We start from the raw sequence: 14539 nt of genomic DNA, 5'->3' as shown, positions 1-14539 counted from the left end.
CTTTCCGGAGGAAAGAGAAGATACGGGCTCCGCCTCCCATTGAAGCTTCTGGTTGGTTTAGTCAGTGTGGGGGCTGCGCTCGAGCCTCCAATTGGCGAGCGCGAAAGGGGCGGGGTGGGGCGAGACCTCTCTGGGCCGCGAATTCCGCCCGCGCGGTGGAGAGCCTGCCTCGTATTCCGCTTGCGCGGGTTCGGAGCTCCGCTCTAGACGCACCAGACGAGACGAAGAGGGGTCAGACCCGCTAATCACTAACCTCAGCGGGGTTTGCGCTGCCGTCCCCTTGGCAGCCGCAAGCACGACGGGAAGGACCAGTTAACCGCTGAATTCCGGCCGGGACCGCAAGGGGGAAACCTGGAAAGTTGTGGCATTCCCGCGTTTCTCCTGTAGCTCCAGCTTCCCCTCCTCACCCAAAAAAAGTTAGTAGGCCAGGAGGGCTCCAGAAAGGAAGCCTGGACCCAAACGGCAGAAATGAGAGTATTCCAAGCCTGGCCAGAGGGCGCCGCCACCTCTTCCCCTTCTCACAGGCTCTCCCTCCTCACTCGCCTGCCCAGGCCGTTGTCTCCCAAGTTTTTCCACTCCAGTGGACTGCCGGCTTCCTCCGGACACGCACCCGGGCCGGGCAACGCCACCTACTGGCCATTCCCTTTCTTTAACCGTTCACATTGTCAAAGAGCCTGCCCGTATCTAAATCACTACACTGCCAAGGAGTGGTGGTGTTCCAAGAAACGATTTTGAACGTGCCTTCATTCTGCCTCAGTCTTGTAAATGCCTCTTAGATCTAGCTGTCAGAACGTCTTATCAGCTACAACCGTCTTCCCTATAAGCTACTTCTCTTAGAATATTCAGAGTGGGACAACCCTCAGAAATCAGGTCAGGGGTCAAGGGTTTGGAGCCATGCCTGTACTGACTTTTCCTTGAAAAATGTGAATAGTGGTTGTTATCACCAGACTGCCAGGCAAATAGCTCTCTGGCCCCTGACCAGCTGTTCCCGTGCTTAAGCCACAAATGTCCAGCTGCTGAGACCTGCCATCTCTAAAAAGATAAAAACAAGCAACCACTGTTAAAAATATATTTATCATTAAAATATATTACACAGAGGGAATACATTATATACAGTTGGAGGATTTGTTGGTCTGGTAAACCAGTTGTTTCACCAGAACACCAGTTTCTTTAGCATTTTCATTTTCAAGCCACTGTACTGCCCTTGGAGGCTGAGTGGCCAGTTCCAGAGTTGTTGAGCCATATTTATGAGTGGGAAGCGGGGCAGGGTTTACATATGTGTACACCCATGTCCTTGGACAGAGCGCTGAAAGCACCTGGAGAGGTTGTGTGGCCTGTTTATCCAGCAGCTTCCATTTACATTCTTTGTATCTGCATCCTCACTCATCCTTCAGGACTCCAAAGTTTGTTCAAATATCTGATCGTGGGGAGCTTGGCCCAAGCTACAGGGAAGGCACCGTATGCCTCGGAAGCAGGCTGAGTACAAGGAGTATGGCTGTTTAAACATTACCAAAAAAAAAAAATCTGTTAAAAAACTAAAGTTGAACGCTGCATGTCAGTTCTATTGTGGTGGATTTCCCCTCAGTGTCTTCACAGCTCGCAGCAGCACTGAGTGTGATGGTCATGGTGGAGAGGGCGGTCTGGGCTCAGGAACAGGCAGCTGCCACTCCGGCGTCCCTGTGAGCTCATATCCTCTTAGGGCAGCTCTGGAGCTGAAACAGGTGGGGCTGTAACTGGCTGCCTCAGGCAGAATAGGAGAGGAGAGAGAGAGGCTCGGGGTGAGTGAGGAACTGGTGAACAAATTCTTGAGCCTTCTTCTTTTCTGCCATTTCAAGCTTTTGGTGACCAGCTGGGTTTCGAAGCAGCAGGCTACCAAATATGCTGGCTGCATGAAAAACAGAAAACACACAGAATTCAGCAGAAGTACTACATATTCTCAGAGTGTTCTAAAGAGTGGGGAGGGGTGCCCCCGTGGCAAGTTTCTGCTTTAAAATAACTATCTGAGGGTAAACTTTGCCCAGAGCTTGAGGTTTTAGTTCCACTGCAGTAGACTTGGGACCTTCCTCAACCACACTTCTTGTAATGAGTCAGTTTGCAGAGTGCTTTCCACACATCCTTGGCTTACCTAGAATATTATCATCCAAATGGTTTTTTGCTGAATTTTTCAGCAATTCTTGCAAAAACGCCATCAAATAGGTGAAGACATTTCTGTGACACGCAGGAAGGGTAGTAATGACCTGAGAGAGGGAGAATTGATATTTGTCTTTTTGTTCATTCAATCATTTCTCCAGTGCCTGTTATATTCCAGGAATTGAGTATACATGATCCAGGTACATGAGAAAGACTGTGTGTAGAAAACCCTGATCACTTGTCACAGGTGCCAAAAGAGAAGATCAAGTGCTACATGATTTCAGAGGTCAAATTTCTAACTGCATGTTCTCAAAAGTCAAAAACATCTCAGTTGGGTCTTGAATATAAATGAAGATTGGACTTGCAGAGGTAGGGACTAGAGCATTTAGGGCAAAAGAAAGTGTAGAAAAAGGCAAGACAGTGAGACAAGAAGAGAGAACCCATTGTGAGAAGTCAGTTTTGGTAAGAGCACTACTGTTTGAACAGGCCCTAAGCAGGCAGGAGGAGAAGAGGACGACAGAAGATGAGATGGCTGGATGGCATCACCAACTCGATGGACATGAGTTTGAGAAAACTTCGGGAGTTTGTGATGGACAGGGAGGCATGGCATGCTGTGATTCATGGGGTTGCAAAGAGTCGGACACGACTGAGCGACTGAACTGAACTAAACTGAAGCCTGGAACGGTTGATCAGGCTAGAATTCAAAAAGTACTCTGGCTGCCTGCATTTCAGAATTGGTGGCAAAGCAATTTATTGCACAAAATATATTTCAAAAGAGATTCTGATTCAGAGGAGGTGGAGTAAGGCTCAGGAACCTGTATTGTTGGCATATTTTCTAGATTATTCTGCTCTGGCAGGTTACTTATGTGTATGACTAGGTGAGATCATAAAAGTCCCAAATACTGGTCTAAGAAAATCCTTATTTGGCAATGGAGAGCCTTTCTGATGAACGTGGACCTGATGAGAACTTTTGAACCCCAAATCTAATGGTAGTACACAAAACCAATTAGTAGAAGCAGAGCATGAATGCAGGGTTCTGAACCAAGGAAAGTGGAACTAGAATGGAAGAAAGAAGAAGAGTGACAGAGTAAGGGGATCGTACATGTGGAAGGTGAGACGAGGAGGAGAAAGAAATGACTCCGTTTTCTGGGCTGAGTCAGTGGAATTATGGTGATGCCATTAAGATGAAAAGGGACATGAGAGGAAGAATGGCTTTGGGAAGACTTGGAGTTGAGTTTCTAAGACATTGCATTTGGGGGATGGTAGCCACTTTGTTCCTGTAGGCCCCATGAGACCCAGGGTTACAACATGAACACGGTGATGCTCCATGTGTGCCCTCACCTGTTTACTTGCTGTGAGGTTGCCGGAACACTCCAAGCAGTTGCGGTAGGCGCTGTAACAGATGACAGGCTCTGGCAGGCTCTCCAGGAAAAGCAGCAGGGCTTCGGCCACGGAATGATTGCTAGCAGCTTTGGGCCCATCGTTAAGGAACAGATGACGCTGCTGCCATGGTCACCATTAGGAAAAGGCCCGGGAGCCAGCACGTGCCAGAGTGCTGCGTGCCCAGCCAGGCTCTCTGCTCAGCGCTCAGATGCCAGACTGACATCATGAAGGGGCCAAACTGTTAGCTTAGCTGGGCTCTCCTAAATTCCTGACATATTGGTTGCTTAAGGTTGTAAAGTCTTCTCTATGCAAACTTTAAATAAGAAAAACATGCCAGCTGAGGTCACAATGTCTGATTTTGAGCCTTAAAATATCACCCCTTCCTTTTGCTCGCTTCTCTTACTCATATGCACACACACATATACACACAGGCACACAAACATCTGAAAGGATACAGAGGTTATCAATCGTCCCAGTATCTAAACAGTCCCTGATATGATCAAATTCCGACCTCAGGCCTGGCTGCTGAAACAGATCTTCCTGAAAAAGGGAAAAGAGTCACAAAATAATTCTATTCTCAGAAAGGCAGCAATGATTTCCTGACCTAGAAACATAATCACCAGCAGGGTGCAGAAAGAGAGAGCATGTTGAGGCTTTTGAATCACCCTAGTAGACAATGTGATATAGGTTGATATGGCTAATTCATCTCTCAGGCCTTCCCAGTCATGCTCCCATAACAGGTCTTAAGCACGATAATATATCTATTATGAGAGAATTCCCTGGAGTCCAGTGATTAGGATGTCATGATTCCATTGCAGGGGGTGCAAGTTCAATCCCTGGTGATCTGACCGAAGGGAAAACTTTAAAGTAGCTATGGTTCCTGCAGTGTTAAGAGGGATTAACCAGAAAGAGGGAAGAAAAAAAAAAAAAAACTGAAGAAGATATATCATTTATAAGATGGAGAAAGTTAAAAAGGTTCCTCAGTGCTTTGAGAAAATGAGATTATGGCAATAAAGGTATTTCCATGAGCCCTAGGATCCCTTATATTAATTTGTTTTACAAAATGACTCAGTGCCCAATAATTGTGAACAGTAATAATATTATATGCATTGCTCAAAAGTTACATCTGAAAGGAGCTCTATAGAGAAGGTAGACTAGCACAGTCCTTAAGAAGGTGACTTCTTTGGTTCCCTGGGTTCAAATCCCGATCCTGCCCATGTGTCAGCTCTGGGACCCTGGCCAAATTATTTCATATTTCTGAGCATCTGTTTCCTCATTTGAGAACTACTGTGAGAACTAAATGAGGTTGTGCTGCAAAACACTTAGAACAGAGTTTGGGACACTGTAATGCTCAATAAATCTGAGGGGAAAAGCAGACAGAGACTATGCTAAGAATGTACACTGCCCTGAAGTGGCAGAGTTGCAGTAGATCAGAGTTTCTGTGGGTCTCCCTGGGCCCCAGACAAACCAGTCAGTGAAACTAACAAATCTGATGGCAGGAAGCTTGCCCAACCCACTCTAGAAATCAGGCTTCCTGACTCATGGCCTGAGGGTTCCACGGGTCCCCCTGCCTATCTGGCTTGTCAGCAAGTGAGCCCCTCCCATCCTAGAAGCTGGCGTGAGTTCCCACAAAGGAGAGCAGGCTGACATTCTGAGAAGGTTCCAGATGCCTTTCTACCTGGAAGACCCCAGAGGCCCGGGGAGGAAGTATGCTCTGCTGGGAAAGCCCTCCCAGGTGAGGCTGCTTCCCCTAGGAAGAATTGGGTGCTGTATGTCATAGCGGGGCCCCATGGGAGTGTGGCGCGTGAACCTGTCAACCTTCACTCCCCAGTGGAAGAGCAGCGTTCCACAGGTTCTGCAGGGGAAAACTGTTTTCTGCCCAGAGTTCTTGGGGCTGATGCTTTTTCTCAAGGCAGCATGGCCTCTGTCAGGTGTGACTACCTCAGCACCACCTACCTGCTGGATGGCATTTCGGTACAGGTAATCAACCAATATCCAGAGCTCCTTGGGGATGTCCATGGGTTTCTCCAATTGGCTCCCATTATCTTCAGTCTGGAGTTGCATCAGAGTCTGAAGAGAAATAAAAACCATGATCAGAAGGTCCACCAATGGAGCTTCCACCAGGCCGGCTTCAGGAGAAGGCAGGATATAGGCTTCAGAAGAAGGGAAGTGTTTTGATGTCCCTAAGCAAATGCTCATCAGGCAAAAATGAAATCAGGTGGCATGATCAAGGTATGAAAAGTGACTCGAGAACTGGGAGTGGCTTATGGCAAGCAGTTTCAATGAATCAGGTGAAATATGTAGTATCTTAGAAACAAACATCCTGCCTGTAGCACTTTTACTGTCAGAACCAGAGAGAGGGTGTGGTCTGGTGAAAAAAGAGCACAGACTTGGGAATCCCAAAACCCAAAAGCAAGGTTGAGGTCCAAGGTTAACTCACCACACATACCCGTGACAAAAATCACTCCCCTTATTAGACCTTTGTTTTCATCTATAAAATGGAGAGAATAGAGTTCCAGAGTCCCTAAATTACAAAATGAAATGGAGGAAAACATACCTATTGCCAAAAATCTGTTCCAAACTAGCACCCCTGTATTAGAATTATTTCCATAGGAACTTTTTATTTGTTTTTTAATTTTATTGGACTATAGTTGATTAAGATGAGCACCAAAGAATGGATGCTTTTAAACTGTGGTGTTGGAGAAAACTCTTGAAATTTCCTTGGACTGCAAGGAGATCCAACCAGTCTATCCTAAAGGAAATCAACCCTGAATATTCATTGGAAGGACTGATGCTGAAGCTGAAACACGCAATACTTTGGCCACCTGATGCAAAGAACTGACTCATTAGAAAAGACCCTGATGCCGGGAAAGATTGAAGGCAGGAGAAGGGGACAACAGAGGACAAGATGGTTGAATCACATCACCAACTTGATGAACATGAGTTTGAGCAATCTCCGGGAGTTGGTGATGGACAGGGAAGCCTGGCATGCTGCAGTCCATGGGATCGCAAAGAGTTAGACACGACTGAGTGACTGAACTGAACTGATAGTTGATTTACAATTTTGTGTTTGTTTCCGGTATATAGCAAAATGATTCAGTTATACATATATATATATTCTTTTTCAGGTCCTTTTCTCATACAGGTTATCACAGAATATTGAGCAGACTTCCCTATAGTAGGTCCTTGTTGGTTACCCATCTTATATGTAGAAGTATGTACATGTTAATCCCAAGCTCTTGATTTCTCTCTCTCCACATTTCCCCTTTGGTAACCATAAGTTTGTGTTCAATATCTGTAAGTCTGCATATGAATCTTTTTAGATCTCAGAAAATTATTTTAGGATAATAAACCAAGTGATGATTAAAACAGGGAATTATTCCCTGGTGGTCCAGTGGCTGGGACTCCGAGCTCTCAATGTTGAGGGCCCAGGTCCAGTCCCTGGTTGGGGAACTAGGGTCCTACAGACTATGCAGTGCAGCCAACAAAATAAACAAAACAAAACAAAAAGTGATGAATAAAACAGGAAAAGAAATAACTATCATGGGGCAGGGACATGCATTATCTTGCTATCTGTGGCTGAATTTAATAATTATTATGAAGAATCGAAAAACACAGGAAAACATTTCACAGTTTTCCCATCAAGAGGTACAGTCTTTCCCCGTCCCTAGAATCTGGGTTGATCTCACAACTTGTTCTGATCAATAAAATGGGGCAGAAGTGGTACCATGTGAGTTTTAGAGCCTGGGCCACTGGGGGCCTTACAGCTTCTGCGCTCAAACTCTTGCCATTACTGAGGGACGCTCAGGCCAACCTACTGAATGACAAGAGCCCAGAGTCTCCCACAGAGAGGGAGAGGCCCAGGGAGCAGCCAACACCAAGAAAGCAAGGGAGGGGCTTCCCTGGTGGCTTCAGTGGTAAAGAATCCACCTGCCGACGCAGGAGACACAGCTTCCAGCCCTGGTCCAGGAGGATCCCCCATGCCGTGGAGCCACGGAGCCCATGCGCCACAACGGGACCTGGAGCCTGGGAACCACAACTCCTGAGCCTGAAAATGGCGATCACAGAGCCTACGTGCAACTACTGAAGTCCGCACGACTGAGAGCCCGAGCACCGAAGCTAGAGAGTGGGCCCCGCTCACACCTAGAGAAAGGCCAGTGCAGCAACCAAGACCCAGAACAGCCAAAACAAAAGAAACAAATAGAAAGCCTTTTAAAAAGAAAGGAAAAAAGAGAGGGAGGCCTCCTTGAACCCTCTGGCCAGCACAGCTGCCATGGACCACAAAAATGAGCCTGGGCGAGACCAGAAAAAGCCACACTGGAAACTCACATGAGAAGCAATAACTTGCTGCTGTTTCAAACCACAAAAAAATGTCAGGATGTCTGATAAACAGCAGTACATATCTGACAGCATAGGCAAACTCTATGGAGGCTAGAGAATCCTCAGGTCCCTGGGAGGGTAGGCATGAGAACCTCTCATTTGACTGGCTTGGCTATTACATCCTTCTAGATGTTTTCTTGTGACAAGTAACTCACCAGCTCTCTAATGGTTTCGAGCGGCAAGTCCAAAATTGGCTCCTTCATGTAGCACAACGTGTGAATGGGCGATCCGAAGCAGCTTGGCATGTAGTTCCCAGACACAGATAAGAAGTAATCCTTTCCCCTGTCCAAGTGCAAAACCAGAATGTCCTCAATTTTGTCTTCACCCGAGTTGAGTTTTGTAGCTGTGGTCTTATTTACAAATAGCTCTAATTCAATCTCAACGGCAGAATCTGAAAAAAAAATGTAAAAAGAAATGCTAGTCGGCGGGAGGTCAAGAGGAAAGGAGGAGAGAAGACGGGCTGGCAGAGGTCGGGCATACAGTTAGGGGAAGGAGATAAGAGGTATCAGCCAACCAGCAAGAATCTACATGCTCAGCACCAAGAGACTCCTCTGGAGGAGGGCTTGGCGACCCACTCCAGTATCTTGCCTGGAGAAACTCACGGACAGAAAAGCCTGGCAGGCTACAGTCCATTGAGTCACAAAGAACTGGACACGACTGAAGAGACTGAGCGTGCACACATGCGCATACTCAAGAGACATGTGAACAAGGAGTTTATGGTCCAAAGGGGAACTGAAAACAGTGAACAAAAACATGAATAGGTAACTGTTATTAAATTCACGTTCTCGGTAGCACTGCTCAAGCTAGGTTCTACTTCCCTCGTGGCTCAGACGATAAAGCGTCTGCCTGCAATGTGAGAGACCAGGGTTCGATCCCTGGGTCGGGAGGATCCTCTGGAGAAGGAAACGGCAACCCAGTCCAGTATTCTTGCCTGGAGAATCTCATGGACAGAGGAGCCTGGCAGGCTACAGTCCATAGGGTCGCAAAGAGTCGGACATGACTGAGCAATTTCACTTCACTTCACGCTCAAGCTAGAAACAACTAATAAGAAGGTGTGGATCTAGTAGAAAATATAACATGTTATTAGACTGTGAACTATCCACTTGCTTTTGTTCAGTCACTAAATCGTGTCTGACCCTTGGCGACCCTAAGGACTGCAGCACACCAGGCTCCTCTGTCCTCCACTATCTCCCAGGGTTTGCTCAAATTCATGTCCTTTGAGTTGGTGATGCTATCTAAAATCTCATCCTCTGCCATCTCCTTCTTTTGCTTTCAATCTTTCCCATCATCAGGGTCTTTTCCAAGGAATCAGCTCTTCACATCAGGTGGCCAAAGTACTGGAGCTTCAGCTTCAGCATCAATCCTTCCAATGAATATTCAAGAATTGATTTCCTTTAGGATTGACTGTTTTGATCTCTTCACTGTCCAAAGGACTCTCAAGAATCTTCTCCAGCAACACAATTTGAAAGCATCAATTCTTCAGCGCTCAGACTTTACAGTCCAGCTCTCACCTCTGTATATGACATGTCAACTGACCACAAAACAGGCTAACCCCTTTGCCTCACAGCACAACACAGTGCCAAGGAGAAGCTAGGAGAGTGATACGGGTGGCCGGGCCAGCAATAATTTCTGGATGACCACCCTATTATCTTTGCCATAAGAGCAGACAATTGGGAGTTGATTATAGTGAGACAGAAAGTGAAAGGGTTCTTATTACAGCCACACCTGCTTCACAGAACACTTGTGTTTTCTCTGTGTGAAATTACAGAACATCCACATGACTGAGAATACTTTTGACATTGAACTCACACCCTTTACTATTTTACATTTTATCTACGGATGGATCTCCATCTTGAGAGTCCCTTGGACAGCAAAGAGATCCAACCAGTCCATCCTAAAGGAGATCAGTCCTGAATATTCATTGGAAGGACTGATGCTAAAGCTGAAACTCCAATACTCTGGCCACCTGATGTGAAGACTCATTGGAAAAGACCCTGATGCTGGGAAAGACTTAAGGCAGGAGGAGAAGGGGACGACAGAGGATGAGTTGGTTGGATGGCATCACAGACTCAATGGACATGAGACTGAATAAACTCCAGGAGTTGGTGATGGACAGGGAGGCCTGGTGTGCTGCAGCCCACGGGGTCGCAAAGAGTCGGACACGGCTGAGCAACTGAACTGAACATCCACAGGGCTTTGAAAAGTTTCAAGCAAACAGCAAACTGTTCAGAAACAAAAAGTTTATTCTAGGAGAATGAGCAAAAGACAGGGTAGGGTGTTCCCCAAAGCAGCCACCAGGAAGCCAGGGGCAGAGGCCTTACCTGGCAAGAGGAAGCCTCGGCTGGGGCTGGCTCGCAGCCACTGCTTACAGTAGGACTCCTCGTTAGGCTTGCTGATGAATTCAAACTGGCACGGCACCTGTCCATTCCGAATGGTAAAGGACTCTACCTGCAGGTGCATGTACTTCACGTTCTGAAAACAGAACTGGGGACAAGCCAGGGACCAGTCAGACTAGTGCCCTCTCCTCGGCAACCTGCCTAACCACTCCAACTGGGCAATCCTTGCCCTTCCTGGGAAGAAAACGAAGGACCATCTCTTTCAAATCAAGCTTTTGCTTTTAAGTATTTACCTGGGAGACCACAGCTACTACTACTAAAGACCAGTTGTTAGTGTTTAACTCAGAAAGCCTAAACTCAAAAAACACAGAAAATTCCCTACCAGAATCCAAGTTTAAATCTTCTGTACCCAAAGACCATATCCAAAATATCCTTCACACATTCCACTCCCAAATTTGAAAATGAAGCTCCTCCATCTCTGAAGCTGGACATCTAGGGCATTAAAAATACCCTCACCATAAATCCTCATTTAATTGACTTTTGGTACTGTCAATTCTGAATGATCTATGCTGTGGCACTTCTCTGAAAAATCTTTAGCCCTAAATTGACTTCTCCCAATGCCTGTTACTTTTCCATATTGCCTTCCCTCTCATCACCTCATAGGTACCCCACATTTTGGACTCAATCTCAAAGCAAAGCATCAGGAGGAAGACAAACCCAGGGCAAGAATGCACACAGCTATACTAAGATCAAATGAAACACATTTTGGATCCTCTGTGACTTATTTAACTCACAGAGGGCCCATGTATGGGTAAAATATAGGAACCACAAAAGGTTACAGGCTTTTGGTTTAAAAGATCAAGAGGTGAACCAAATCTAAACCAACACCGCCTCTCCTGTCAGCTGGCAGTATCAGCCTCACTTTCTCTAGAAGCAGCCGATCAAGGAAGACTATGAGTCCAGGAGCCTGACAGGAGACCCTTCGAATTCTGAGACCTAGCAGGTGAGATTTAGTTCTGCGAAGAGAAGGGCCAGATGTGTTATCACATCCTCTCTACCTCTCGCCTAGAGAGGGACACGGAAGGGATATTGGCATTTTCCATCTTATCCAGGGAGCGAACAATCTCCTCCAGAGTTTTCCGATACAGCTCTTCATTGATGACCCTCACCTGGAAGGGAAACAGCAGAGACTTAGTGCCTTGGCTTCTACCCACTTCCTCTTTTTGAGGGTCCCCAGTCTCCAGAATCTAAGGCCTGGTAGTCTGAGGTAGAGCTGATGTAATAATAACAGAAATAAAGTACACAGCAAATGTAATGTGTTTGAATCATCCCCAAGCCATCCCCCACTCTTCCCTATCCATGGAAAAACTGTCTTTCATGGAACCAGTCCCTGGTGCCAAAAAGGCTAGTGACTGCTGCTTTTAGAGGACATTCACAGCCTTGGGAAATAGCAGTTGATAGCAACACAGAAAGTGAATACTAAACAGATTTAATTAATGAACAAAGAAGTCAATTAACAATAGACGTACAAGGGTCCCCCAGAGGCAAAGCCTCTTTGCCTACCGATTAGCAGAAAAAAGATATGGGAGTGAAAGCTGGGTGGGAAGTTCTGCAGAGCCTAAAAGCCCAGAACAGAGAGACGCCCCTGCCTGTCTCTGCTATGCTTGCTGCTGCAGACAGGCCAGCAGGCAGGAGCTTCTCTAGGGCTTCGAGTCAAAGCATTTCACAGGCTTTTTAAACCCATGCTCCATCAGCCAAGAGGCTTTTGTCAGGCTTTCCCTTCTATATTTTGAATTACAATTCTTGTCATCTTCCAAAAATAAAACCTTGGTTATAATATTCATTAGGCTTTTTTCAAACCACCCACACCCTTGTGGTGCTGAAGCACCTCTGCCTGCACCCTTGAGAACTGATAATATATATACAAAGAAACACAGAAGTCACTAAAGAGAAGACACAAGTGGAGAATACATAAATAAAAAGGTGTTTTTTTTAAAAAAATGATGTTTACTGTAAGTCAACGATACTTTGACCAAAAAAAAAAAGAAACAGGAAAAAAAAAAAAGATGTTCAGCTTCACTAGTAATCCAGGAAGTATAATCTAAAAGAATGGAGTATCTTTCTCATTTGGCTCACTGGATTGGTAGAAATTTAAAAGATTGCTAAAACCCAGTATTAGCCAGGCTGTGGGAAAAGAGCTTTATCCATGGTTGGCAGAAGAGTAAAATGGCAAGGATGCTGGGAGGACAATTTTGTAGGTTCAAATAAATATAGAATACATTTTTCTCTGAACCATTAATTTCAACTCTAGGAATTTCATTCTACAGAAATGTTCACACTGACACACAAAGATATATGTGAGGGCTGGTCACTATAGCAGTGTATATAATAGCACCATTTTGGAAACAACTTAAATGATCAGTACAAACATGGTTCATCCATACTATGAAAAATATGTTATAGCCCTTAAAAATAATGAGGAGGGAGCTCTACCTTTACCGACATGAAAAGATCTCCTAAAATATAGCCAGTGGGGGGGAATGATGTTCTCAGAACCATGGGTGTGATATATATCTTTTACAAAAAGGGAGAAACTTCCTCTGTGTTATATATAGAATACTGACACAGTTGCATAGAAAAAGGTCTGGAAAGAAACAGTCCAAAGAGCAAAGAGGAACTTCCATGTATGTAGAGACATAAAGTAGAAGTCTACAAAACGGTCATGAATTAAATTTAAATTAAAACCATTTTTAAAAGGGGCTTCCTCTCGCTCAAGGTGGGAGGAGGAGACCAGAAAGACAAACGTGGTCACAGCTGTGGGGACCAATTCCCTAGAGGACGATGGCAAGTTGGACCCAGCTGCCCACCTACCCCAATGTCAAACACTGAGCTGACGGGCTTGTGGTCGCTGGTCTTCAGGGCCATGTGGCTCTGGTAGCTCAGCTGAGTGATGTTCTTCCCTTTCCAGAGGACCCGGTCACACCAGGCAGGAGCACGACACTTCTCGCTGAAACGCAAAGCCCACACTGAAAGCCCTCCTAGGCACAGCGGCGCCTGATGCCTGGGGTAGCGTGTATCCTGCGGCTGTCACCCCCAAACAGCTGCGAGCACTCAAAGCCAAAATGCTGTTCAGGATGATTTCTGCTCTCCACCTTCCCACGGGGATCGGGCCAGAGTCACAGCCATCTGAGGGTAAGCACGCTGTGGGCCTCAAAAGATGCTCATTGAAACAGCTTGTGAATTCCTATTGCTTGGCTTCAAATCCTGCTACGACACTTGCCTGCTTGGGAGGATCTCGAATTTGGGGGTGGGGGGCTTTTGTTCCCCAGTCTATAAAATGAGGATAATAAATCATACCTACTTCAATGGGCTGTTGAGAAGATTACATGAGAAAATATAAGTACTGAAGAGCATCCCATAGGCCCTAATAAAAATATGAACTACCATGTAATGACCGAGTACAAGCTCAGTCTGTTGGAATCAGCACCCTACGCATAGCTGGAAGGGAAACGAGTCTCAAGAATTATTGTGGGGACTTTCCTGGGAGTCCCCAGGGGTTAAGGCTCCAGGCTCTCAATGTGGGGCGCCCAGGTCCGACCCCTGGTCAGGGAACCAGACTGCACATGCCTCGCAGGGCGACTATGCCCCGAGCCACACCTAGAGAGTTCGTCTGTCACAACAGAGATCCTGCGTGCTCCAACGAAGACCCAGACCAGCCAAATAAATACGTTTGGTTTTTTTTTTAAGTGTAGGAAAGCAGTCTGCTTAATGAACAGATACTGAGAGAAAATGTCTGACCTGAGAAGAAGTGACAGGAATCCTATCTTCTTCTGTAGGTCCACGAGGGAAAGTACTTCCATAACTTTCTGAGTTTCTATTTCTCTGACCTACCTGGTATCCCAGTCATCGGAGCCAGTATCATACTTATAGGTGGGCTGGAACGTGAGCTCGCCCTCACTGAAGCCCTCGAAGACGGCCTTCGCAGCCACCTGAGCTCTCAGCTACACAAAGGATGGAAGAAAGAAAAAAAATCTCAGCATAAAAAGGTCAAACCTTGAATTAGCAGAAGAAAGGAAATCAATCTGGAATCTAAACCCTAACCCCAAAGGAAATGCCCATGAGAAAACTATTCTGTGGGAATGCTCTGGTAGCCCACTGGTTAGGACTCCATGCTTCCACTGCAAGGGATATGGGTTTGATGCCTGGTTGGGGAACTCAGACCCCACATGCTGCACAGACTGTCAAAAAAAAAAAAAAAAAAGAACAGAAAGGAAGTTACTCTGTAAGACCTTGAGTTAATTAACTCCCAG

At 46.0% G+C, this 14539-nt stretch overlaps 1 protein-coding gene across 1 annotated transcript in view; it reads right to left on the bottom strand.

The window, feature by feature from the left end:
* Positions 1–1055: 1055 nt before the first annotated feature.
* The window catches only part of INPP5B (inositol polyphosphate-5-phosphatase B), a 56114-nt gene continuing 42630 nt past the window's right edge, over positions 1056–14539 (bottom strand). The window contains 10 exon segments of the mRNA XM_020880185.2: positions 1056–1885; positions 2126–2237; positions 3472–3599; positions 3969–4053; positions 5470–5583; positions 8049–8284; positions 10215–10377; positions 11288–11398; positions 13101–13236; positions 14121–14230. Coding sequence (XP_020735844.2) covers positions 1743–1885; positions 2126–2237; positions 3472–3599; positions 3969–4053; positions 5470–5583; positions 8049–8284; positions 10215–10377; positions 11288–11398; positions 13101–13236; positions 14121–14230 — 1338 coding nt within the window. The 3' untranslated portion in view covers positions 1056–1742.

Source organism: Odocoileus virginianus, chromosome 5 (genome assembly GCF_023699985.2).
Source record: "Odocoileus virginianus isolate 20LAN1187 ecotype Illinois chromosome 5, Ovbor_1.2, whole genome shotgun sequence".
NCBI classification, from domain to species: Eukaryota; Metazoa; Chordata; class Mammalia; order Artiodactyla; family Cervidae; genus Odocoileus; species Odocoileus virginianus.
Note: the sequence above shows the minus strand (reverse complement) of the source record. Positions and strands in the feature narration are given on the sequence as shown.